Below are 27,392 nucleotides of genomic sequence, written 5' to 3'. Positions count from 1 at the left end.
GGAACACACAGGACCCTCTCCTAACGCCCGCGGGCAGCCAGCAGATTGTCCAGTCGGATGGACATGTCAATTAGCTCATCCAGGGAAATTGCGGTGTCCCGACACGCTAGCTCCCTGCGGACGTCCGCCCGGAGACTACACCGGTAGTGGTCGATAAGGGCCCTGTCGTTCCGCCCGGATCCTGCTGCCAAGGTACGGAACTCCAACGCGTAATCCTGGGCGCTCCTCTTCTCCTGCCGGAGATGGAATAGTCATTCTCCCGCCGCTCGGCCATCTGGAGGGTGGTCAAATACGGCGTGGAAGCGGTGAGAAAACTCGGGGTAATGCTCCTTCGCTAAGTCTGGGCCATTCCAGACTGCGTTTGCCCACTCCAGAGCACAACCCGTGAGGCAGGAGATGAGGACACTCACCCTCTCCGCTCCCGAGGGAGTGGGTCTGACGGTGGCCAGGTACTGTTCTAGCTGGAGTAAGAACCCCTGGCACCCTGCCGCCGCTCCATCATAGACCCTCGGGAGAGTAAGACGGAGGGTGCTGGAGTCGGGAGATAGGGAGTCCTGAGGGGGGGGAGCCGAAGGTGGAGAGAGGAGACCGATGGGAGGGGAGGGGCTATTGCTCCTGCTGACTCCATTCCTCCAGGTGCGGGATTCTATAACGATCTGAGTGTAGTGGGTGAGAAGTCAGGCACAGGAAGCAGAGAGTTCAGGGGAGTGCTATTTTAATGCACGAAGAAATGGCGAACATAAGCCAACCCCACGAAAACACAGGGCGTAATGAACAAACAAACGCCCCAAACAGGGGGACTTAAACTGTCCAGGAAAAACCACAAAAATGGGAAAACACGAAACCCATAGACGTGCACACAAGTACACCAAACAGACGGTCACAATAATTAATCCCGCACAAGGAACCAGGCGGCCGGCTGACTAATAAAGCCTCACTACTATATTACCTAACTCAAAACAGGTGCACTCAATAAACACATAAGGATGGGGAGGAAATAATCAGTGGCAGCTAGTAGGCCGGCAACGACAACCGTGTCCTTCGGTCGGAGTCGTGACACAATCCACATGGTTGGGAATTTATTTTGGACTAATTTGATCCTGTATTAGTGTTCACATGTGACAATTAATTCACACATGGTGTGAGAAGGTGCAATATCGCCTACTTGAGGTCTGGATGATCGAAATGCGGTGTAGAAAACTCTCCAAACCAAAAAGTGGGTATTTGGGCATATACCTATAGCCCCTACACCACTGTATGTGTATGCAAGCCTTTCTGTCACTTTAATTACAAATAAAGCTAGCAAGAAAACTGGTCACCTTGCAAAATATGTAATTGTATGTATTCTTTGAATGTGTGTTTACTGTAGTCTCAACAGAACAACGAAATGCCTGGTTCCGCTGTGGCTGGTGGCACATTGCAAATCTCCCCAAAATGACGCACACGTTCAACCAACCAATGGCGTAAAGGTCAACATTACATAAGCGTGAGTTAGTCCCTTCTGATGTATGATACATTTGCAAGACAAAACCAACTTGTGCGCTGCTGCCTCGGTGCCGTAATTTGAATGAAGTTGTCCTACTCTGATCTCCAATTTCTCCGTTTCAAAAGGATTCAATGTTGCATAGCCTACTTGTGGAAGACCCTTTTCGATTCCAACTGATATGGCAGGCAAGTGCACTAACAATAGAGAGACAGCTATCTTTTATTGCCAACAGTATTTTAAACACAGAGTAGGACAATCCTAAATGTGACAGAGTTAAATGTGCAGAGTTAAAAGCATTACGTTTGTAAGTGTGTGTTGGTTTTCTTTCTTCTGTGTCCTACTCATATCCCAGGCACAGACAACGCAAAAGTCAAGGAGCTCGTTTTAAAGTGCATGCATGCACGGGAAATGGCATATTGCCCTTACAGCCGGTTCCCGGTCGGTGCCGCCATACTAACAGCAGATGGCGCTATAATTACGGGTAATATCTTAGTCAAGGAGCTTAGATATTACTGACTGATGTCACTTTTCCTCTCTCAGCAGCACATTTGACATTTTATGCTAATTACAGTCAAATCGATTTCGACATGTAATTATGTTGTCCTTTGTGTGTGTTTGTTTGTGTAATAGGTTGCAATGTGGAAAATGCCTCTTTTGGGCTCACAGTGTGTGCTGAGCGAACAGCAATACAGAGAGCCGTAGCAGAGGGACACAGGAAATTCAGTGCTATCGCTGTTACATGGTGAGATACTAGCCCAGTAGCCCTTCATATTTATACCTTCTAAATTACTTCTACGACTGGTGAGACTGAACTTAATTGTCTATAACCATGATCTCTAATAACCAGGCTAACCATGCCTCTGGCTGGCTGTTTTCTCTCTCTCTCTCTCTCTCTCTCTCTCTCTCTCTCTCTCTCTCTCTCTCTCTCTCTCTCTCTCTCTCTCGCTCTTCAATTTCCATTTAATTACATTTTCAATTTTAGGGGCTTTATTGGAATGTGAAACATATGTTTACATTGCCAAAGCAAGTTCTCTCTCTCTCTGTGTGTGTGTTCTGTAGTGACATCAAAGATAGTTTTGTTGGACCTTGTGGAGCTTGTCGGCAGGTGCTCATTGAGGTAAGGTCATATCTGATATTTCACAGAACTAAATATAATAAAATATCCACAGGCAGCAGGCAGGGATTATGTTTGTATGTTTGTACACAATGTGCCTCTAAATCTTTATAAAAATGTTACTACTTATAGTTACATTTTATATATACGTGTGTGTGTGTGTGTGTGTGTGTGTGTGTGTGTGTGTGTGTGTGTGTGTGTGTGTGTGTGTGTGTGTGTGTGTGTGTGTGTGTGTGTGTGTGTGTGTGTGTGTGTGTGTGTGTGTGTGTGTGTGTGTGTGTGTGTAGTTGTCAACTGTGTTATAAGTCACTATCTCTCTCGCTCTTTCTCTCTCTCCCCAGTTTGGAACAGATTGGGATGTGTACTTGACTAAGCCAGATGGCTCATACAAAGAAACCAGCCTTAAAGAACTGCTCCCTCTAGCTTTCTCCCCAGCCCACCTAGGACATTAACTGACACAGCCAAGGACATAGCCATAATTAGCCTACACAGTTACAGTAATTCACACAGTATAGAAATGATATTACACATTCAAAATACTTCTTCTCGCCACATTCCATTTAGACATAGTGGTACAGACAGGCAGAATTTATATTTAGAAATATTATATACCATTTTTTTCAGAAGAGGAAATACAACTATGTTCAACTACCATTAAAATGACTGTTTGCATTAAATAAAACCATATGATTTTAACGTTTGTGTGTATTCATGTATTATTATTGTATTTATTATTATTATTATGGTATTTTATTGTAAATGCATATGATTTAGCAAAAACGGAAGACAAAAAAAAACGTTATTGGAAGAGAAAACATGGAAATAAAATAATGTTTGCTATAATTATATGGCTAGCTAGGGGCTCCCGAGTGGCGCAGCGGTCTAAGGCACTACATCTCAGTGCTAGAGGTGTCACTACAGACCCTGGTTTGATTCTAGGCTGTATCACAACTGACCATGATTGGGAATCCCATAGGGCGGTGCACAGTTGCCCCAGTGTCATCCGGGTTAGGGTTTGGCAGGGGTAGGTCATCATTGTAAATAATAATTTGTTCTTCACTGACTTGTGTAGTAAAATAAAATAAAAATAGCTAGCCACTTGGTAAAAGTGGGAGTTTCCAGTCACTTCCGAAAACATGGGTCGAAAATATACAGTAGCTTCAACATAGAAACTGTGAGGCTGTTGTCACATGGTAAAAGTGAGCATTTCCAGTTAGTTACTTCCGGAAACATGGAGGCTGTTGTCAGTGAATTGGTAGCTCCCGAAGACCTTTTGGTAAATTTACGTTTTATAATTCTCTTGATTTATAACAAAGCTGTATCATGTTTAGACAAAACCGTGTCGAAGATACCCAGCTTTCCAGATACACTCGTTAATATGTGATCAAACGTTTACAACATTTAAGGTGTAGAAGTGAAACATATGCTAACGTTATCTAGCCATATTGCTAGTAGCTAGCTAGCTACAGTAACGTTAGCTGTTATTCCTTCCTTACACATAATCACTAACACTAGCTGTGTTCTGTTGAGTCGTTTTGCCTAAATACACAGTATACAGATATGTATGAAGCCTTTTGATGGATATTTCAATCCAACGAAACGTTTAACAGCCAAGTGTTGAGCGCATTGTTGTGTTTTTCATGTTGTATCTTGAATGTTGTTCGACCAACGTTAGTTAGCTTGCACAACCTTTATTTAACCAGGTAGGCTGGTTGAGAACAAGTTCTCATTTACAACTGCGACTTGGCCAAGATAAAGCAAAGCAGTTTGACACACAACAACACAGAGTTACACATGGAATAAAAGAACATACAGTCAATAATACAATAGAAAAAGTCTATATATACAGTATGTGCAAATGAGGTAGGATAAGGGAGGTAAGGCAATAAATAGGCCATGGTACCGAAGTAATTCGAATATATAAATTAAACACTGGAATGGTAGATGTGCAGAAGATGAATGTGCTTGTAGAGATATCGGGGTGCAAAGGAGCAAGATAAATAAATACAGTATGGGGATGAGGTAGTTGGATGGGATATTTACAGATGGGCTATGTGCAGTGATCTGTGAGCTGCTCTGACAGCTGGTGCTTAAAGCTAGTGAGGGAGATATGAGTCTCCAGCTTCAGTGATTTTTGCAGTTCATTCCAGTCATTGGCAGCAGAGAACTGGAAAGAAAGGCGGCCAAAGTAAGAATTGGCTTTGGGGGTGACCAGTGAGATATACCTGCTGGAGCGTGTGTTACGGGTGGGTGCTGCTATGGTGATCAGTGAGCTGAGATAAGGCGGGGCTTTACCTAGCAGAGACTTATTAGTGACCTGGAGCCAGTGGGTTTGGCGATGAGTATGAAGCGAGGGCCAGCCAACGAGAGCGTACAGGTCGCAGTGGTATCACGCGTGACCATGATACAGCATTAATGTAGCTACTGTACTATCAACATCAAACTTCCTAAAGGTCCCAGATTAATCTTTTTATTTTACTATTATGACAGGAATACAGTCTTGAAATATGCTACAACAACTGAGATTGTTTATTCTCACTGCCTTCAGTAAATTCGCCAGTGAAGACTATCAACACCCTGAACCCACTAAAGGTACCCATATTTGTTCTGTTTTTTGACCATCAGAAATTTGAGAAGAAGTACAACTCTGAATTGGTAAAGGGGGGCGTATCGAAGGAGACCAAGTTTGAATATGCATGGTGTCTGACCCGGAGCAAGTATTCAGGTGACATCAAGAAAGGAATCGTATTGCTGGAAGGTGGGTAGCCTACAGTAGTTCTGTACTCGGAAGACAATAAGATATCCTTACAAATGCCTCTCATAAAATAATGATGTACAGTGCCTTCTGAAAGTATTCAGACCCCTTGACCTTTTCCACATTTTGTTACATTACAGCCTTATTCTAAAATGGATTCAATAAATAAAAATCCACAGCAATCTACACACAATACTCCATAATGATGAAGCAAAAAACATTTTTTAGACATGTATAAAAAACAGAAAAACCTTATTTACATAAGTATTTGGACCCTTTGCTATGAGACCCGAAATTGAGTTGAGGTGCATCCTGTTTTCATTATTCTTGAGATGTTTATATAATTTCCCACAGTTGACAGTGCATGATAGAGCAATCGGGGTCAGGCGCCTTGGTCATGGAGGTGACCAAGAACCCAATCTCTGCAGCACTCCACCAATCAGGCCTTTATGGTAGAGTGGCCAGACGGAAGCCCTCCTCAGTAAAAGGCATATGACAAACCGCATGGAGTTTGCAAAAAGGCACGTAAAGACTCTCAGACCATGAGAAACAAGATTCCCTGGTCTGATGAAATCTTTGGCCTGAATGCCAAGTGTAAATTCTGGAGGAAACCTGGCACCATCCCTACTGTGAAGCATGGTGGTGGCAGCATCATGCTGTGTGGATGTTTTTCAGTGGCATGGACTGGAAGACTAGTCAGGATTGATGAATGTAGCAAAGTACATGATGAAAACCTACTCCAGAGCGCTCAGGACCTCAGACTGGGGCGAAGGTTCAGCTTCCAACAGGACAACAACCCTAAGCACCTAGCCAAACAACGCAGGAGTGGCATCGGGACAAGTCTCTGAATGTCCTTGGAGTAGCCCAGCCAGAGCCTGGACTTGAACCCGATTGAACATCTCTGGAGCGACCTGAAAATAGCTGTGCATCGACGCTCCCCATCCAAGGCTGTAATCGCTGCCAAAGGTGCTTGAATAAAGTACTGAGTAAAGGGTCTGAATACTTGTGTAAATGTAATATTTCCGTTTAAAAAAAATATATATATATATATATATATATTTTTTTTTTTTTTCACCTTTATTTAACCAGGTAGGCAAGTTGAGAACAAGTTCTCATTTACAATTGCGACCAGGCCAAGATAAAGCAAAGCAGTTCGACAGATACAACGACACAGAGTTACACATGGAGTAAAACAAACATACAGTCAATAATACAGTATAAACAAGTCTATATACAATGTGAGCAAATGAGGTGAGAAGGGAGGTAAAGGCAAAAAAGGCCATGGTGGCAAAGTAAATACAATATAGCAAGTAAAACACTGGAATGGTAGTTTTGCAATGGAATAATGTGCAAAGTAGACATAAAAATAATGGGGTACAAAGGAGCAAAATAAATAAATTAATTAAATACAGTTGGGAAAGAGGTAGTTGTTTGGGCTAAATTATAGGTGGGCTATGTACAGGTGCAGTAATCTGTAAGATGCTCTGACAGTTGGTGCTTAAAGCTAGTGAGGGAGATATGTGTTTCCAGTTTCAGAGATTTTTGCAGTTCGTTCCAGTCACTGGCAGCAGAGAACTGGAAGGAGAGGCGGCCAAAGAAAGAATTGGTTTTGGGGGTGACCAGAGAGATATACCTGCTGGAGCGTGTGCTACAGGTGGGAGATGCTATGGTGACCAGCGAGCTGAGATAAGGGGGGACTTTACCTAGCAGGGTCTTGTAGATGACATGGAGCCAGTGGGTTTGGCGACGAGTATGAAGCGAGGGCCAGCCAACGAGAGCGTACAGGTCGCAATGGTGGGTAGTATATGGGGCTTTGGTGACAAAACGGATTGCACTGTGATAGACTGCATCCAATTTGTTGAGTAGGGTATTGGAGGCTATTTTGTAAATGACATCGCCAAAGTCGAGGATTGGTAGGATGGTCAGTTTTACAAGGGTATGTTTGGCAGCATGAGTGAAGGATGCTTTGTTGCGAAATAGGAAGCCAATTCTAGATTTAACTTTGGATTGGAGATGTTTGATATGGGTCTGGAAGGAGAGTTTACAGTCTAACCAGACACCTAAGTATTTGTAGTTGTCCACGTATTCTAAGTCAGAGCCGTCCAGAGTAGTGATGTTGGACAGGCGGGTAGGTGCAGGTAGCGATCGGTTGAAGAGCATAGATTTAGTTTTACTTGTATTTAAGAGCAATTGGAGGCCACGGAAGGAGAGTTGTATGGCATTGAAGCTTGTCTGGAGGGTTGTTAACACAGTGTCCAAAGAAGGGCCGGAAGTATACAGAATGGTGTCGTCTGCGTAGAGGTGGATCAGGGACTCACCAGCAGCAAGAGCGACCTCATTGATGTATACAGAGAAGAGAGTCGGTCCAAGAATTGAACCCTGTGGCACCCCCAAATATATATATATATAAATATTGTTTATTGCATATATATTATGTTTATTGCATATATATTATATATATAAATAAATATATATTTATATATTTATTTATATATATATTTATATATATATTTTTATATATATATATATTTATTTATATATATATATTTATATATATATTTATATATATATGTATATATATATTTATATATATATAAATATGAGCAAAAGTCCAGAGGTCTGAATACTTTCCGAAGGCACTGAATGGATCTTTTTGGAATGAAATGCTGACATAGTGCAACGTAAAGTGCATTGGCCTACTTAACACGCCTATAATAATGTTACTGGGACTGTTGCTCAATTTGTTTTATAGAGCTGGTTAACAAGGGATCAAAGGACGATGCCAGAGACTTCCTGTTCTACCTAGCTGTGGCCAACTACAGACTTAAGGTGACAGTCACTGTACTACTATATTACCCCCCAGGTTTTAAGAGAGAATTTATTGTAATGAAATAAATTACTCTGTCTCCCATCTCTTGTTGAGTTGATTGCGGAAGATATCATTGCACCTTTTACTTTATTGTATCTCTCTCTCTATCGCTCCATATATCTCCTTATCATCACAGGATTATGAGAAAGCTCTGAAGTACATCCGCACTCTCCTGAAAAATGAACCTGGGAACAAGCAAGCCTTGGAGCTGGAAAAGCTCATAGACAAGGCTCTAAAAAAAGGTGAATGGCAAAGAACAGGGTGCATATATGAAGGCTGGAACGCAATAGTTCTAATTTGAATCCTTCATGATCACTGATGTGGCAGGACATGACGGGTAGAAGATGGATAGGTGTAAGTAATAAGGGCAATGTTCATGTTTTGACATTCACTTTTTTCCACAGATGGCTTGGTTGGCATGGCGATCGTCGGGGGAATCGGCCTGGGCGTGGCCGGACTAGCAGGCCTCATCGGATTGGCTGTGTCTAAGGGTCATGGTCCGAGGTCCTAATATGAAGTGTGGAGGGCCTTCACTTTACTAACACACGTCAAAGAAAGACTGACGACATGCATTCTCTTAACTTCTCCCCCATAACAAATTCAACTAAGGTTGAAAGATCACCCGATGATCTTCCAAAAACATCCTACTCACGTTGTCCATGGAATAATGTTTGGGGATTGGTTTCTGAAAATAGCCTTAATTTCACTTAAATTGTCTTTTTTATTTTAACAGGTGTTTTGATTCCAGTGAATTTGACATATGTATGTACAGAAGTATATTGTGCCACATGTTGTCTTCTATATTATACAGTGTAAATAAGGGTGATGAAATATGTAGCTGAATGGAATGGAATGGCATTTCTTGACTTACTGCCCTCAGTATTTTAGTTATAGCATGCCTCCTGAGCATATAATTATGGTGGATTTTGTAATCAACTTTATAAGTGCAATGATACTTCAATTATTATTGTTCTCTGCATCATTCATTTAGAAACAAAGCATTGTAGTTTAGGGAAGTGTCTTAGTTTCAGAAGTAAGTGTACTTGTGTTGTGATGTAGTGTCCACGCCGGTAGCAGTGTCTCTATTGTTGGTCAGAATTAGGCAGCTGTGATGTGGGTCACTCATCTAATGCCCACAGGGGGCATCCTGTCTTAGGGATGCAAGTTGATGTTTACTGCGATGAGTCTTGTCCTGGAGGCAGAACTGAGCAATTTCCGCTAGATCGGCCAGCTGCAAAGTCAAAATTGTCTACATTGTGAAAATTAACAATAACAAAGAATAGGTTTTTGGTCTTAATTTAATAATATATTATTATTTATTATTATATATTAATTTAAGGTTAGGGTTAGCAGTGTGGTTATGTTTAAAATCTGATTTTATTACTTGGCTGTGCCAGCTGGTGACCACTCTGCAGAGCTGCCTCCAGAATAAGATTAATGACAAAAAATCACTAACCTGCCTTAGGGATAGGGTCAAGATGAATACCCAACTCGTTTGTCTTTCATTTGCAGTGTACATGTAATAATAACAGTATTTATCCACAATATAGCACAATTTACTCAAGTGATCGTAATAACAGGATACTAACACGATTATGATTGTTTTGTATCTGGTGTAATATATTACATCAAAATTCCAAGACTTATCAACTTTTGATTGTCAAGGAATTAATTTAAAGTTGGTATGGTTTCTTAATGTACACATTTGGAATGCACTGTTGGAGATAGGATACATCGTCATCATAATCCTTGCAGATGTTCAGTGTTAACCAACCACACATTTGGGTCACTGCATGCTTTGTTGTGTTTTGAATTGTTATAAATGATCAACAGGTTGGAAGGAAATGAATAAAGGGCAGAGCTAGTATACACGCACAATGTTGGCAGATCCATCTCCCAGTCTGTTCAATCTATCAAAGTCATTCTCTAAAGGGATCATCTATTGATCGACCAAAGTACAGTTTGCACTCCTCAATCCTCCCTGACCTGCTCGTTGTTTTCACACGTCTAACTGGCATTCTCTTTACTGTTGACATGCATGTGCCAGGGTTGTGTTCATTATGGCAAACCGTAGCAAAAGGTTTTGCAACGGAAAACAAAAACAAGCATTTCTTATTAGTTCAGGTAGCCTACTCCAGGTAGCCCTAGTTCATGTAGATCCTCCCTGTTTCAGTCCATTATATTCTGTTTGTAGTGGGTTGAGAGTTTCAAATTCCTTGATTGTAAACATCACTAAGGACCTATCATGGTCCAAACACACCAAGACAGTCATGTAGAGCACTCCCCAAAGCCTATTCCCCCACAAGAGGCTGAAAAGATTTTGCATGGGATCCTTAAAAAGTTATACAGCTGCACCATCGAGGTCCTCGCCAGACAGGGCGGTGTGTCACAGCATCATCGGACTGAGCTTGTTGTCATTGCAGGCAATCTCAATGCTGTGCGTTACAGGGAAGACTTCCTTCTCCCTCATGTGGTACCCTTCCTGCAGGCTCATCTTGACGTGACCCTCCAGCATGACAATGCCACCATCCATACTGCTCGTTCTGTGTGTGATTTCCTGCAAGACAGGAATGTCAGTGCTCTGCCATGGCCAGCAAAGAGCCTGGATCTCAATCCCATTGAGCACGTCTGGGACCTGTTGGAGCGGAGGGTGAGGGCTAGGGCCATTCCCCCCCAGAAATGTCCGGGAACTTGCAGGTGCCTTGGTGGAAGAGTGGGGTAACATCTCGCAGCAAGAACTGGTAAATCTGGTGCGATCCATGAGGAGGAGATGCACTGCAGTACAGTCCTGTGTAGCTCAGTTGGTAGAGCATGGCGCTTGTAACGCCAGGGTAGTGGGTTCGATCCCCGGGACCACCCATACGTAGAATGTATGCACACATGACTAAGTCGCTTTGGATAAAAGCGTCTGCTAAATGGCATATATTATATTATTATTATTATTAATGTAGCTGGTGGCCACACCAGATACTGACTGTTACTTTTGATTTTGACCCCCCCCCCCCCTTTGTTCAGGGACACATTATTCCATTTATGTTAGTTACATGTCTGTGGAAGTTGTTCAGTTTATGTCCCAGTTGTTGAATCTTGTTATTTTCATACAAATATGTACACGTTAAATTTGCTGAAAATAAACGCAGTTGACAGTGAGGACCTTTTTTGTTGAGTTTACATTCACATTCCTTCACACTATCCACTTACACTGCTGCTACTGTTTATTATCTATGCATAGACACATGACCTCTTCCTGCATGTACATATTACCTGAATTACCTCAACAAACCTATACACTGCACATTGACTTGGTACCTGTATATAGCCTTGTTATTGTTATTTTGTCGTGCACAATTGGCCCTGCGTTGTCCGAGTTTGGCAGGTGTAGGACGTCATTGTAAATAAGAATGTGTTCTTATCTGACTTGCCTAGTTAAATAAAGGTTATATATATTTATTTTTTTAATTGTCGGTTAAAGGGTTGTAAATGATCATTTCATAGTAAGGTCTACACCTGTAGTATTCGACGCATGTGACAAATAACATTTGATTTGGCTGTTCACTAGCCTAGTTAAGTTTGGTGGTCACACGCTCCAGAATGGATTCACTCACTGTGGACATCATTTTACAACAGGAACGTTTAAAGATTATGGATGATAGGTTATTACTTATGTAGGCATTATCAGCCGACAGCGATGTTAGCTAGCTACTCATTAACTCTTCGACACGACCGAAACTCACCATGACAAAGCATCGGGCAAAACAATTCTCATTTGGGTTGGTGTGCTGAGGCCAGGGTCACAAGGAAAAGCACATCACATAAAAGGGATAGTTCAGCCAAATTACAAATGAATGTGTATGTGTTTACACAGGCAGACAATTTTGACCAATTATTGGTCTTATCTGTCAAAAGACCAATTAGTGGAAAAATACCAGCCTTAGTTTCATTACTTTGATAGGCAAGGAGAGACTATAATCCACAATTTGGTTTTGTTAAATTAACCACTGCCATCAATTGCTAATATAAGCATTACAGAGCATTACAGAGAAGGACATTTAAGTTTCTATATCAGATTGACGGGAAACCCAACATAGTTTCTGCATTGTCCATTATACCAGAGTAATTTATCCGATTACTGGCTTCCCCACATCCTGTACACACACACTTTCCTAATCAGTGCTGTTATGGGAATGGAAATAGATTGTTTTTAAAAATCTTAACCTATTACACCAAGGACATCACAAGGATTCATCAAATAGTCCAAATGTTATGAAATATCACAGCCATATAACTAATCATTTAAAACCACTCAGTTAATTGGCAGATACAGTACTTAGTGCCTAATTGATACTTAGCTGGAGTGAAATCAACATAGACATGTGGTTCCCAACACTGAGAAACACTGGTCTACACCAGGGTTTCTCAAACAATGGGTTGGAACCCAAAGTGGTTATGAGAATAGATCTATAATCACACACTATTTCTTCTTAATTTGAGTCATTGAGGACGGCCAATTTCTCAATTGGGTCTCAAGCAGAAATAGTTATAAAAAGAACCTTGTCTAGACTAACTTGAAACTTACATCTACGCCCAACCAACCCCTAGCTCACAGCTGTAGCCAGTGCACTTGCAGAGTAATCACATTTTAATGATGACTAATACCTGTAAAGAGTTAGGGAAAGTTACACACCCTTCCATAAAAAAATCACATAAAAAGAATGTTGACAGTAAAAGTCATAACAACATGAAGAACTAATGGTTTGGACAACAGCTCAGAAGCCATGCTGGAGCAGAGGAAGCCATACAATTAGGCTTTGGTAAACATCTCTCGTTTTCAGAGCAAGTGAACTCTGGTGTCGGCGGACAACAGAACTAGCAAGGCTATAGGCTAGACTACATTTACTAGGCAGCATCTCAATAGCCTAAAGAGGCTTTCTCTCTCATTTACTGACATGAAATAACTGGACAGGGCAAAAAACTATGTACAACAACAGTATCACTTTCACCTGTCTGTTGTTTTCAGATCAGTTCAGATGAAGAAGAGGAGAATGTAAGACGAAGAAAGGAAGCCACAGACTATTGAGATGCAGCCTTAAATAGTAAGACAAGGGCCTAGTTCAAATATGTAAAGCATGCACCCTTCATATGATATTCACTGGATTGTGTTGTGTTGTGTTGTGTTTCACCAATTGGATGACACAAATGCATTAGTAGTTTCACTGTTCCAACACCAAAACCACATCTATTTGTTAACCAGACTTTTATCTCTTCGTAATAACAGTTCCTGATACTTCATGAAAAATGTACCCATATTTCCAGGGAGGGTGCGGCCTTTGGCACTCTTGCCTTCTCTCACTCATATTTATTGGCCAACAGTGTTTTCTTCTGGATTGATTTTAAAGGCCCTCCTATTGTCATTACATGGAGTTTGCACAAATGTGTTTGCTTGTTTTAAATTCTCTGAACCTAAATACTTCAACCCCCTGTCACTGAATCAGGTTAAGGATTAACATTGTTCTGAATGGGCATATTAGTGGGGGTCTGGGTTCCAGGGAGTGTGTGACTATGTTACACTTACTCTACAACAACCATGCAACAGATGGTAGCCTATGTGATTTGGGTGTGTTACTTGGAACTGGGCAGTTTTAGTGGGATGGTAAATGTGACAGTTGACCTTGTGTCAGTTGGCCTTGAAGCAATGAAATTCACACCCAAAACAAATGTAACTGGAGGAACACATTTGGTCCAGATTTCCTCAGTCATCACTTTAAAACACCAATTTACAACACCTGACTCTATGCCAGTTAGGAGATTGTCAGCATCAATATCATGTTGCCTGTATTCTTTAGTGGAACTGGCATAGGTCAACCTGCAATGATGCAGAAACTGAATTTCATATTGAAAAATATAAATAGGCTATGTATCAAATTAAAATATTTGGGAAGTAATGTTGGACAATGTAACATCTCAATGTTTCAGTTATATTAGTACATCAATTATAATATATTGTATTTAATTTTTTCATTTCACCTTTATTTAACCAGGTAGGCTCTCACCCCCCCCCCCTTTAAGATTTAGATGCACTATTGTAAAGTGACTGTTCCACTGGATGTCATAAGGTGAATGCACCAATTTGTAAGTCGCTCTGGATAAGAGTGTCTGCTAAATGACTTAAATGTCAAATGTAAATGTTGAGAACAAGTTCTCATTTACAACTGCGACCAGGCCAAGATAAAGCAAAGCAGTGCGACACAAACTACAACACAGAGTTACACATGGAATAAACAAGCGTACAGTCAATAACACCATAGAATAAAATAAAAAAAGAAAGTCTATATACAAGGGTGTGCAAATGGCGTGAGGAGGTAAGGCAATAAATAGGCGATAGTAGCGAAGTAATTACACTGGAGTGATAGATATGCAGATGATGATGTGCAAGTAGAAATATTGGTGTGCAGATGAGCAGAAAGGTAAATAAAAACAATATGGGGATGAGGTAGGTAGATTGGATGGGCTATTTACAGATGGGCTATGTACAGCTGCATCGATCGGTTCGCTGCTCAGATAGGTGATGTTTAAAGTTAGTGAGGGAAATATAAGTCTCCAGCTTCAGCGATTTTTGCAATTAGTTCCAGTCATTGACAGCAGAGAACTGGAAGGAAAGGCGGCCAATTGAGGTGTTGGCTTTGGGGATGATCAGTGAGATATACCTGTTGGAGCGCGTGCTACGGGTGGGTGTTGTTATCGTGACCAGTGAGCTGAGATAAGGCGGAGCTTTACCTAGCAAAGACTTATAGATGACCTGGAGCCGATGGGTCTGGCAACGAATATGTAGCGAGGGCCAGCCGACTAGAGCATACAGGTCGCAGTGGTGGTTGGTATATGGGGATTTGGTGACAAAACGGATGGAACTGTGATTGACTGCATCCAATTTGCTGAGCAGAGTGTTGGAGGCTATTTTGTAAAGGATCGGTAGGATAGTCAGTTTTACTAGATTCTCTCCTTGGCCTTATTGGTGTAGTAGAGGACATTAGGCTCTGTCCTCATCACTGACTCATACTTGTCTATGGCATCCTGATACCTGAAGACAAACATTTAATAATATGAATTTTTAGGACAAGAGTTAAATAGAACCGCCATACAATAGTCATATCTAAATATCAACCAAAGTGGATACAAATAGGTTTGGTGATAAAACTGTCAAAGAAACCTCAAATATAAACCTGTCGAGGGAACACAGGAACTGAAATAGAAAACTCCCATAGGGACTGAAACATTGTCCACAGGGAGGGACTACAACATAGAGATGTGCTACCATATTAGACCAAATACTTATTTTCCACCATAATTTGCAAATAAATTCATAAAAAATCCTACAATGTGATTTTCTGGATTTGTTTCCCTCATTTTGTCTGTCATAGTTGAAGTACACTTCAACTATGACAGACAAACTGTGGGGAAAAAATGATGAAAATTACAGGCCTCTCATCTTTTGAAGTGGGAGAACTTGCACAATTGGTGGCTGACTAAATACTTTTTTGCCCCACTGTAGGTAGGCAGGGATTGACCTTGAGGGTTGCCCTATTGCTTGTATGTATGGTATGTTTGGCAGCGTGAGTGAAGGAGGCTTTGTTGCGAAATAGAAAGCCTATTCCAGATTTAATTTTGGATTTGAGATGTTTAATGTGAGTCTGGAAGGAGAGTTTACAGTCTAGCCAGATACCTAGGTATTTGTAGTTGTCCACATATTCTAAGTCAGAACCGTCCAGAGTAGTGATGCTAGTGCGGGCAGTGAACGGTTGAAAAGCATGCATTTAGTTTTACTAGCGTTTAAGAGCAGTTGGAGGCCACGGAAGGAGTGTTGTATGGCATTGAAGCTTGTTTGGAGGTTTGTTAACACAATGTCCAAAGAAGGGTGTCGTCTGCGTAGAAGTGGATCAGGGAATCACCCTCAGCAAGAGCAACATCGTTGATATATACAGAGAAAAGAGTCGGCCCGAGAATTGAACCCTGCGGTACACCACAGGTTGTTCAATTATTTATTTCCTAAAAATCCATGTAGGCTAAGTCAACTTTCATGTATTCCGACATACTGTAAACACAAGGGCATAGAGCAACCATTGGACTTTCGTGAGTCTCCATTTCCTGATAGACACCTGTTCAGTTTCAGGCTGTAAAATGCAAAAGGCAGATAGGCCTGGAGAGAGAGAGAGAGAGAGAGAGAGAGAGAGAGAGAGAGAGAGAGAGAGAGAGAGAGAGAGAGAGAGAGAGAGAGAGAGAGAGAGAGAGAGAGAGAGAGAGAGAGAGAGAGAGAGAGAGAGAGAGAGAGAGAGAGAGAGAGAGAGAGAGAGAGAGAGAGAGAGAGAGAGAGAGAGAGAGAGAGAGAGAGAGAGAGAGAGAGAGAGAGAGAGAGAGAGAGAGAGAGAGAGAGAGAGAGAGAGAGAGAGAGAGAGAGAGAGAGAGAGAGAGAGAGAGAGAGAGAGAGAGAGAGAGAGAGAGAGAGTATGTGTGTGGGTGGGTGGGTGTGTGCCTGTGTGTGAACCTGTGTGAGAGGGGGTGGGAGAGAACACAGGTTGACAATGATAAATCATTGAGCATATCTGTTGCTCTCAACAAACTTTCTCATTGGCAACCTAACACAACTGTGTCGCAGAAGGGGAACAGACACTCAAAAGCATTTGCACCGGTGAACTATATGTTCGTTTTTTTTTAAAGCCCGAATATCCGAAACAAAAATAAGTGAATCTAATAAAATCGAAGAGGATACAATCTAACGAAGGGATATACCCGGTTTCTTTCTCTCTATTTGTCTATCGCCTTCTCTCTTTATTTATCACCAAATACTTGGAAAAAACAGAATGGATCCAATAGTGGAGGTCGCCGCCTTGCTGCTTGGGTTTCTGGGATGGGTGATGGTGGGGATAGCTATACCCAACCGTTACTGGAAGGTTTCCACCGTTGATGGGAGCGTCATCACTACCTCCACCATCTATGAGAACCTATGGATGTCCTGTGCCACGGACTCTACAGGTGTCCACAACTGCCACGAGTTCCCCTCTCTGCTCGCCCTGAATGGTACGGACATCCTAGAGAAAGATAATATTTTCAATATGAAAAAAATTGTGTTAAGGAATAAATGGATTTACTGCCTGTGGTGATATTGTTTGGTTGTCGTTACACAAATATGTCAAGGCACATATGTTACACTTTTTCTTAGGAATGTTATGTTTGTGACTGAGAGGACAAAAGGTTCAAATATTATCATCCCAGAATGACATCAATAAACAATTAATTTAGGTTGAATCATTGGTTGATATGAAATCAGTCAAATCAGACCTTTTTTGTTGTTGCCACATTTAGAGTTTTTAGAGTTTTTTTCTTCTCTAATCAACACAAAACAGAAGGATAGTTCCATTTCAATAGATCATATTCTTAAATATCATCATAATTATTGGCTAATATTTGGCTATAAAATGTGTAGAACTCAATATGTTTCTTTACAAATCACATTTGAAACAAATGTAATAATCATCCTATTTGTTATTACAGTATAAAAAAAAACATGTTATAGGCCAATTCATTTTGTTTGTGAAAGTGACAATTTGTGTTTATTCATATGCTCTGTCCCGCAGGATATATCCAAGCGTCTCGAGCACTAATGATTGCTGCGATTATTTTCGGATCTATCGGGCTCCTTGCAACCCTGATCGGGATGCAGTGTTCTAAAGCAGCTGGAGAGAACATGGTTCTAAAGGGTAGAATAGCTGGTGTTGGAGGTGTCCTATTCTTGCTTCAGGGTAAAGGGATATTCTTGTCTTTAACTGTTTATAGTCATAACTGCCACCTCTTAAGGATCTTGTGCACAATTAATTTAAATAATCTCTCTCTGTCTCTCTCTCTCTCTCTCACACACACACACACACACACACACACACACACACACACACACACACACACACACACACACACACACACACACACACACACACACACACACACACACACACACACACACACACACACACACACACACACACACACACACACACTATATCTCTCTCTCAGGCCTGTGTACAATGATCTCAGTATCTTGGTATGCTTTCAACATCACCCAGGACTTTTTTAATCCATTATATCCCGGGATAAAGTAAGTGAGAAGGAAATTACCACCCAATCCAATTACTGCAATTAGCCTACTGGCACACTGCTGTCCTCTGCTGTCTGTTAGACAGAAGAGCAGTCACCAAACCAACATGTAATAGCCTATTGTTTATGAACTTGACAAAATGTAGGACCTATTGTGTTTTGCAGGTATGAGATTGGAGAGGGCCTCTACATTGGCTGGTGCTCTGCTGTTCTTGCTATCGTTGGGGGATCTTGTTTGACATGTGCCTGCAAACTGGGCACGTCTGAGAAACAGTGAGTTCAGTGGATACTGTGTGTGTCTGTGTGTGTTTGTCTGTGTGTGTTACAGTCCTTAATGCACGTGGGTTGGTGATTGGTGGTTTTATTTTATCTGTTTGCCCTCCTCACCCACTCTTCCTCAGATCTTACCCCTACCAGCCCAGGGGCACAGTGTACTCTGGCAATGCACCATCGCAGAGTCAGGCTGCCACTTCCTATGGCCGGAACGCCTACGTTTGAACAGAGATAGAGAGCACACCAATGAACCATGGGGATCACCTTTATCCACCATGTCCAATGCCTGCAAACCAGACTCACTGTTGACCGCACAGTTGTTTAAGACGTGTAAACGACATCTATAGTGCTGAGGGAGGTTAAGTGCTATGCTATGTAGGATTATGTATTTCATATTTGGATCAATCACCTCATGTTGAAGACATTATGGCTGTTAGTTTGGTTGTGGTGCACTGTGCAAACATGTCGCCTGTAAAATAACACGCAATAGCTGAGGTGTCTAATGACTGATGCCTGCATTATATAACATTTTTTTATTTTCATAATGATATAGGCTCATGTTGGCATGAAGAGGGATGATTTGATGAAACGTCTAGATCTAGGGGAATGTCCAAACCAGCAGATTAAGACTGTTGATTCTCAAGTACTGATGTTATGGAGATGTGTTGTATTGTTTGTACAGTTTTATAATGTCTGAGATGGGTGTGGCTGTCCTATGCCATTCTGAATGTTTGTTTTAGTTCTTTAGTTTCGTTTACAATTCCACCCAATAAAAATATTCTTTAAATACTCAAATTCCTGTTTTGTTTGTATCTAGTAACCTAACATAGCAGGCTTCTAGTGAGGAATGAACATGATCAACTATATGTTTATTATTATTACAGACAATAGACATTCTTTAAATACTCAAATTCCTATTTTGTTTGTGTCTAGTAACCTAACGTAGCAGGTTTCTAGTGAGGAATGAACATGATCAACTATATGTTTATTATTATTACAGACAATAGACATAGTGTTTGGCCCACAGATAACACTGAGGGATAGGCATATCAATAATATTCCTTTGTGAATATTATGGTATGACCAGTGACTGAGCAGTGACGGCGTAATGTGCCATATATGGACATGGGAGTATAGTCTACGAGCTAAAATAGTTCATCCAATGAGACCGCCCCACGTTGGTAGGCAACAACGATGTGTGCTGCTAGAACCAGCCACTCACCGCACAGAAATGTAGGGCATTTGTATCCGTGAAGGAGGGGGTAAAAACCGGACCGGGTGAAGTTTCACTTTAGAAAGCACCTAAGTTGACAGCTGGCGAAGTTATTCAATGTCATGCCACGTAGAGAAAACTAAAATAATTTATTAGATCCATGCGATATTGCAATTTTGGCTGTCTAAACAACGTTGTCCTACGCGAGTAAATTGTAGGAACTTTCCATTAGCTCTCCAAGGTGTCACTCGGAACTATTTCTTAACCGGACCACTAAAACATATAGCCTCAAAACGATGAAGACGTTATGAAGAAAATTACCGTTTAAATGATATCGTACGTAGTTTGCAATTCAATTATATCAGAGACGTGAAATATACAACTCCAGGAGAAGTGTGAAGTATATAAGTATGGAGTCGGGGCGACGGAAAGGTCTCAGCGGGGTCCTGTCCTCCTTGTCACTGCTCTGTGTCATTCTGGACCTCCAGTTGGACGGTAAGACCAGGCAGATGGATAGCAATGTGTTTTTGCCCGAATAGTTCAGTCTGCATAGAGCTGTTGATTAAAAAAGAACGGTAACTAAGTATTCGGTTATTTCCTTAGCTAGGTATGCTATGACCGATTGTACAGGATAATCAGGTAGTTTTCTTGTGTGCCCTTACTTGTTAACCACTGTAGACTAGCTAGGCTATCGAAACCCTTTGGCTGTTGGTTTACTTTTTTACATACTCCCTTTACAAACAAGTCCTATGATTTACATCTTGAGGGATATCTACTGTTAAAATGACACAGCATTCATGAACATAGCTACTCTTGTCTCTTTCATTTAGGTCAGTTCCTATGTGGTTATGTGAGCAATTGCCTATGGGGGCTTCCAAGAGGCTCCCACTAAGTGTTTTGTTTCAGGTGTCTTGGGGGCAACTCATGTGGAGATTGAGCAGCACTTGGAGATGGGCCGTAAACTGTTGGCTGCCGGTCAACTGGCGGAGGCCCTGTCCCACTACCACTCTGCAGTGGGTAAGGTTACCAACCAGACACACACATCATTATAGCTCCAACATCACCAGACACACACATCATTATAGCTCCAACATCACCAGACACACACATCATTATAGCTCCAACATCACCAGACACACACATCATTATAGCTCCAACATCACCAGACACACACATCATTATAGCTCCAACATCACCAGACACACACATCATTATAGCTCCAACATCACTGTCCATGTAGCCTGTTTGTCTGTCTCCCTCTCTCTGTCTGTACTCTGTTTGTAATAAGTGAGCTGCTTCCACATAAAAGTCCCTTCAAGTGATGGGTTATTTCTGATCTCTCTCTCCCTTATTCCCTTATTCTTTCAGGTCAACACATTGAGTGACCTACACATTCTCAGTAAAATATGTCCATGTACACCTAATAAATAAGTCACATGAAAGTAGAAATCTACTGTGTTCTCCTACTTATCTACTGTATTTTACCCTGTCCCTTCCCTCAGAGGGTGACTCTAAGAACTACCTGACCTACTACAAGCGGGCAGCTGTGTTCCTGGCTATGGGAAAGTCCAAATCTGCCCTGCCGGATCTGACCAGAGCCATCCAGCTCAAACCTGACTTTCTTGCTGTGAGTGGACACAGACAGTTGTTGACAACATCTGTCATCATGATAAATCACGGTTATGAACAACAATTGTGTGAAATTGTTATTAACTTAGATTAAAAACCAATCTGTATCTTTATCTCTGTCCCTCTCCTCCATATCCCTTCTTCCCTCTCTCGGCCTCCATGTTTCCAGGCCAGACTGCAGAGAGGGAATATCTTCTTGAAGCAGGGTAACACCCAGGAGGCCCGGGAGGACTTTGAGGCTGTGGTAAGTCTAGATGCATAAAAATATAGCTACTATTCTACTACTACCATACTATTAATTATATTTCTATGTCTAGTTACACCTTATCCATCTGTCAACCAAAATCTCACTGCTTTTTTCCCCCATACCCTCATCATATACTCTGTCTCATATTGCAATTTTTTACTATCCTTTTGTCATTGCAATTATGTGATGTGGGTGAGGTTAAGGGAATCTGAAAGGTTAGATACACTTGATATGTGTTGTGTTCTATTATGTATTTATAGACCTGATATGAGTCATCTATTATATATTTATAATTACAGTTTCTTCAGAAACCTTACCTTTTTTAATTTCCTCAGCTGCAGCGATCCCCTGACCAGGACGAGGCGCGGAACCAGCTGATGAGGGCCAACGAGCTTGAGGAGCTGCAGGAGGAGGCCCACGCGGCCCACCACAGAGGAGACTACAGCACCACCATCACTGTCCTAGACCGCGTCGTAGAGGTAGGGAGTAGCTCTGCCACAGGGCCTAGACATTGAGAACTCTATTTCACCTAGCCTCTTAAACTTGATCCTCAATACCTTCATCAGTCTGTGGTGCACTATACTTCAACAGACTTGGTATCAAATCATAAATTCACACCACTGAACTCCCTACCTCCCTCCCACCCTTCTCTTTCCAGCTCTCCCCCTGGGACCCTGAGTCTCGGGAGCTCCGGGCTGAATGCTACATTCGTCTGGGAGACCCTCGGAAGGCCATCCAAGACCTGACCCCCACCACCCGGCTGAGGAACGACAACCGAGGTGCCTTCCTCAAGCTCAGCACCCTGCACTATGACCTGGGGGAGCACCAGGAGTCACTAGGGTATGCTCACTAGAATATTGTATTAGTAATAGGGCGGAGTGATTTAAACAAACAACCACATTTACCAAGCAAATACATGTCAATTAAGAGGTTGTGAGCTTCAGAGCAACATTGGTTTGTGTTTTTGTATCTGGTTGATTTTTGTGACACTTGAAGTTTGAGAGTTAGTAAAGAATGCTCACTCTCTTTCAAACATACTAACACTTTTTTTTTTTTGACAGGCAAAAATCTCAAACCGCTTTGCAATGTGTAAATCTGTCTCTCTTTCCTCTCCCTCTGCAGTCATGTCAGGGAGTGTCTGAAGCTGGATCAGGATGACAAGGAGTGTTTATCCCGTTACAAACAGGTAAAGAAGCTCAGCAAGCAGCTGGACTCTGCCGAGGAGCACATCCAGGAGGAAAGGTCAGTACCACTGCATCTAGCTAGTATGGCAGTCTAGTCCCTGTGGTGGTTTCTCTTATGTTTTCCTTGACACTAAAGACAAATGCAGTTGCCCATCAGACAAATTGGAAGTATTTTCATTTTTTTGCATTTTGGGGGGGGTTGCCCAAAAATGAACACTGGCCCGAAAATGTAAATGAGCTATTTACACGCAGAAGTGCGTGCCATATGTTGCCTGCCTTTCACCAACACAAAGGGGAGTACTCAAAGATCAGTACTGGAATTCTGTATTTTTGTTATCAGTAAATATTTAAAAAATCACATTGGAGAAGACTCAACTTGCCCGTCTGCCATAAATTCCCTAATTTTTTATCATTCACTTAAACAATGGGGAGGAACCAGAAAGATACAGTATGTTTTAGACTACTGGAATTCTATGCAGTTTGGTTATTTTTGCATTTTTTTATCACCTGCCTAATGGTTCAACTGCCTAATGGGGCAACCTCAGAATCCCCTGCACCTACAGTGTTCAGCCACCAATTGTGCAAGTTCTCCCACTTAAAAAGATGAGGCCTGTACTTTTCATCATGGGTACACTTCAACTATGACAGACAAAATGAGAAAAAAAATCCAGAAAATCACATTGTAGGATTTTTAATTAATTTATTTGCAAATGGTGGTGGAAAATAAGTATGTGGTCTTAAATGGGAGCACATCTCTATGTGGTAGTCCCTCCCTGTGGGCAATGTTTCAGTCCCTATGGGAGTTTTCTATTTCAGTTCCTGTGTTCCCTCGACAGGTTTATATTTGAGGTTTCTTTGACACTTATCACCAAACCTATTTGTATCCACTTTGGTTGATATTTAGATATGACTATTGTATGGCGGTTCTATTTAACTCTTGTCCTAAAAATGAATATTAAATGTTTATCTTCAGGTATCAGGATGCCATAGACAAGTATGAGTCTGTGATGAGGACCGAGCCTAATGTCCTCTACTACACCAATAAGGCCAAGGAGAGAATCTGCTTCTGCCTGGTCAAGGTGGGTCTCATCACATAGACGCGTTTAACCCATGGAGTGGGCCATATCTAGATTAGCATGACCTGTCCCTCTACTGAAGTCAATTGTTAGTGTATCGGAAATTCTCAAAATTACTTTTACAACCGCGGATTTCGCATTACTTTAAAAATGATATTACTAATTAAGTAATTACAAATAGAATGGGGAAACAATGATGCTTATAAGTGTTGCTCCATTTGTCTCCACCAGAACAAGATGCCTGCTATGGCAATAGACATTTGCTCAGAGGCCCACCAGAGAGACCCACGCAACATCAACATCCTCCGAGACAGAGCTGAGGCCTTCATCCTCAACCAGGACTACGAGAAAGGTACTTTCACCATCCTATTACTGTAGCAAAGAGAATGATGACACGTGGTGATAAGACTTTGTGCCGCATTTGTGTCCCCTCCGTCAAGTACTCAAACACCCGCTGTCAAACTTGCCATGTAAACAAACCCGGTGTTTTGTAGCCAGGACCCGTCTAACGCCGCCCTGATTACAGCACATCCAAATCCCAGCGGGATCATTGTACCGGCTTTGTCAAGTATCCATTTTGATCTTTCTCTCTCTGCCTTTTTTCCCCCTTACCTTGCCCTCCCTTCTCTCTAGCGGTGGAGGACTACCAGGAAGCGAGGGAGTTTGACATGGAGAACAATGAGATCAGGGAAGGTCTGGAGCGAGCCCAGAAACTGCTCAAGCTCTCCCGGAAGAGGGACTATTACAAGATCCTTGGTGTCAATAGGTATGACTGACCTAGAGAGCTCTGTTCAAATACTTCTTCGAAGCATAATGCCTTCCTTCCTTGGAATAATCTACAGTGTATTTATGATCTATAAGCAATTGGACAAGGGACAAGTTCTATTTGATGACATTCTATTTTCACCATCTGTGATCACCTCATGGTAATTGGGGATGCATTTGCTCCTTGTATTCAAACAATATTTTACATTACCAACATGTTTTTTTTCCCCAGGAGTGCCAACAAACAGGAAATAATCAAGGCGTACAGGAAACTGGCCCAACAGTGGCATCCTGACAACTTCAGAGAGGAGTCGGAAAAGAAGGAGGCAGAGAAGAGGTTTATCGACATCGCCTCTGCTAAAGAGGTGCTCACCGACCCAGGTAATGAACTGTATATGTACCTGATAATGTTGCTCAAGCTGGTAGATAAGATCACTACTAACTAAACCCTCCCATACTGGAAAATCTATGACTGTATTTAGGAAGCTGTAAACTATTTGCAGTATGATAACGTCCTGTCGGACCACTTTCCTTTAATCTACATGTGTTGAAAACGTAGCTGGATACTTGTTGTGCATTATTAATGTCTCCCTACCCCAAACCGTTAGAAATGCGCCAGAAGTTTGACTCTGGTGAGGACCCCCTGGACCCAGAGAGTCAACAGGGAGGCGGTCAGGGTGGCCAGGGATGGCCCTTCCACTTCAACCCCTTCGAGTCTGGCGGCAACTACCACTTCAAGTTCCACCACTAGTGAGGATGAGACAAGAAACATGGGGGGGCTGACTGACGGAACCAGGAAGGATTTACAATTGGAGGATTTTAGGGCTTATGACAACCCGTGGAGTAACTGGTGGACGTACCCAGGGGTTGGGGGATTCAGGTTGGATGTGGGGTGTTGTGGGTAATGTAGTGAGACAATGGGGATGTGAATGACACTGTCAAAGGCATTGGACTACTACTATACCGCGAGGGGTTGAGTTGTACAGAGTTAAACTTTCCTACATGGATGAAACTAAGTGACAATGTTGTCGGCTGTTGACTCGAGTGGTCGAAGACGCGCAAATAAAGTCCTATATTGGTGCGCTGTTCAGTCCTCCCAACTTGGCCCAGTCAGTTGATCCTGTCATTGCATCCCTCCATGTTATTTTTCTTTGGTGTCTGCTGCTGCTTTTACTTTTGCTTGGTATTTCTGCCATTTTTCATCTATTCAATGTAGCTCTTTTGGTTTTTGCTTGACTAGCCTGGATGCTGGACTGTTTCTCCATTTATTTAAAGGCCTAGTGCAGTCAAATGTGATTTTCATCTGCTTTATATATATATATTCTCTCAGGATGGATTAATATTTTGAAAATGGTATAATGCCCGTTTTAGTATTAGAGCTCTTTGAAATTTCAGCCTGTTTTGGTGGGATGGAGTTTTGGCCTGCCTGGTGAATTAGTTTAATTGACCAATAAAGAGTTACAAACCCCTCTGCCAATAAAAGCTAGACCACTCCCAGACAGTCCTAGCAAAAGTATTGCTTGAGAAAACAATTTGAAATGAAACCAATCTACAGTAAGGTACTTCATTATTCCCCAAAAATGATTTGCTATTGAGATAAAAATGCTGTATTGGACCTTTTTAATAATACTTAGATAAGCTCAAGTTGGATAAAAGCAGATTCAGACTGGCACCCAAGCTGATTTATATTCAGAGCTTTCAGAATGTTTTAGAAGAGATTGATGTAGTTTTCTTCTTCACTAAACAATGTCTGGTTTTGTTATTTTTATCTGCAAAGCTTTGAATGTTCTCCACAGAATATACTCTTGACCTAACTTAATTGACACAACAGGTGTTATGGAATAGTTGGTGACCTACTCCTTCCTGGTTGTGTACCCAGTCAAAAGGGTGAGTGGAAGAAGCATGTCTGTCTACTTCCTGAAAGAGCCTGTTCTCACTGTCCTTTGAAAACATATTTTTTTTTATTTGCTGGTATTTTTAATAACTAATCCTCCTGTGTTCCCCAGTCCAAAGCAACTGAAGGGACTCCCTGCAATGACAAACAAATGACTTGCGTCATTTTAGTGTATCAAACAAATTATGGACTACAACCAAATGATGGATTGCCAATATCATCTTGTCAAGTCCACTGTTAACATAATTTGAGTTCTAAGGATGGAGTATAGCTGTAACTGAAAGCTTTTTATGTCACCGACTGCTCAACTACGAGATCATTTTAATGTTTCTAGGGGGTTTTCTCGTTGCCAACCAGAATTAACTAAAATGCTCAAACTATTAAAATATGGAAACAAACAACACTGTTCTCTGGTTATCATTCACTGTTATAAATTCATGGTTCAGGTATCATTTCAGTACTATACTGATAGCATACCATCTTTAGCTCATGTTTGAGTTGTCTTTGTTGTGCAAATCATCTTCCAGTAGCAAGCAGGTCTGTCTAGTTCCAAGAAAATGTTAATGTGTGCTTTAACTATTTGACACACTTATACACTGAGTATACCAAACACATTACCAAAAAATAATAGCCAACTTTTGCAATCCTGTGTGATCATGTAAGCTCGGGGCCCTGAGTCTGAACCCCGCCCTGGTGAAGGTAGGAAACAACGCCACTTTGCTGCTCAACACAGAGGCCCCAAAAGGG

General features: G+C 41.7%; 4 protein-coding genes across 4 annotated transcripts; all 4 read left to right on the top strand.

Annotated features, from left to right (window-relative positions):
- The first annotated feature begins 1,498 nt into the window (after nucleotides 1-1,498).
- LOC124014326 (cytidine deaminase-like) lies at nucleotides 1,499-3,300 on the top strand. The gene is made up of 5 exons (XM_046329184.1): nucleotides 1,499-1,671; nucleotides 1,839-1,967; nucleotides 2,117-2,228; nucleotides 2,546-2,603; nucleotides 2,942-3,300. Exons 1-5 carry the CDS (start codon nucleotides 1,665-1,667, stop codon nucleotides 3,050-3,052), a joined length of 417 nt encoding a protein of 138 aa, XP_046185140.1. The 5' UTR covers nucleotides 1,499-1,664; the 3' UTR covers nucleotides 3,053-3,300.
- Nucleotides 3,301-3,726: 426 nt separating this feature from the next.
- fis1 (fission, mitochondrial 1) lies at nucleotides 3,727-10,102 on the top strand. The gene is made up of 5 exons (XM_046328676.1): nucleotides 3,727-3,876; nucleotides 5,226-5,358; nucleotides 8,108-8,184; nucleotides 8,361-8,466; nucleotides 8,629-10,102. Exons 1-5 carry the CDS (start codon nucleotides 3,832-3,834, stop codon nucleotides 8,733-8,735), a joined length of 468 nt encoding a protein of 155 aa, XP_046184632.1. The 5' UTR covers nucleotides 3,727-3,831; the 3' UTR covers nucleotides 8,736-10,102.
- A 6,683-nt stretch (nucleotides 10,103-16,785) lies between these two features.
- cldn15a (claudin 15a) lies at nucleotides 16,786-19,432 on the top strand. Its single transcript, XM_046328955.1, has 5 exons — nucleotides 16,786-17,293; nucleotides 17,851-18,015; nucleotides 18,284-18,365; nucleotides 18,530-18,637; nucleotides 18,766-19,432. Exons 1-5 carry the CDS (start codon nucleotides 17,077-17,079, stop codon nucleotides 18,860-18,862), a joined length of 669 nt encoding a protein of 222 aa, XP_046184911.1. The 5' UTR covers nucleotides 16,786-17,076; the 3' UTR covers nucleotides 18,863-19,432.
- Nucleotides 19,433-19,871: 439 nt separating this feature from the next.
- dnajc3b (DnaJ (Hsp40) homolog, subfamily C, member 3b) lies at nucleotides 19,872-27,046 on the top strand. The gene is made up of 12 exons (XM_046328518.1): nucleotides 19,872-20,345; nucleotides 20,757-20,867; nucleotides 21,353-21,477; nucleotides 21,649-21,723; nucleotides 22,062-22,205; nucleotides 22,385-22,566; nucleotides 22,849-22,968; nucleotides 23,884-23,989; nucleotides 24,218-24,338; nucleotides 24,620-24,752; nucleotides 24,984-25,132; nucleotides 25,360-27,046. The coding sequence occupies exons 1-12, from the start codon at nucleotides 20,261-20,263 to the stop codon at nucleotides 25,500-25,502; spliced, it is 1,494 nt and encodes a 497-aa protein (XP_046184474.1). The 5' UTR covers nucleotides 19,872-20,260; the 3' UTR covers nucleotides 25,503-27,046.
- The last annotated feature ends 346 nt before the right edge of the window (nucleotides 27,047-27,392 follow it).

This window comes from Oncorhynchus gorbuscha, linkage group LG25, assembly GCF_021184085.1.
Source record: "Oncorhynchus gorbuscha isolate QuinsamMale2020 ecotype Even-year linkage group LG25, OgorEven_v1.0, whole genome shotgun sequence".
Classification (NCBI taxonomy): Eukaryota; Metazoa; Chordata; class Actinopteri; order Salmoniformes; family Salmonidae; genus Oncorhynchus; species Oncorhynchus gorbuscha.
This window is presented reverse-complemented; position numbering and strand designations above follow the sequence as displayed.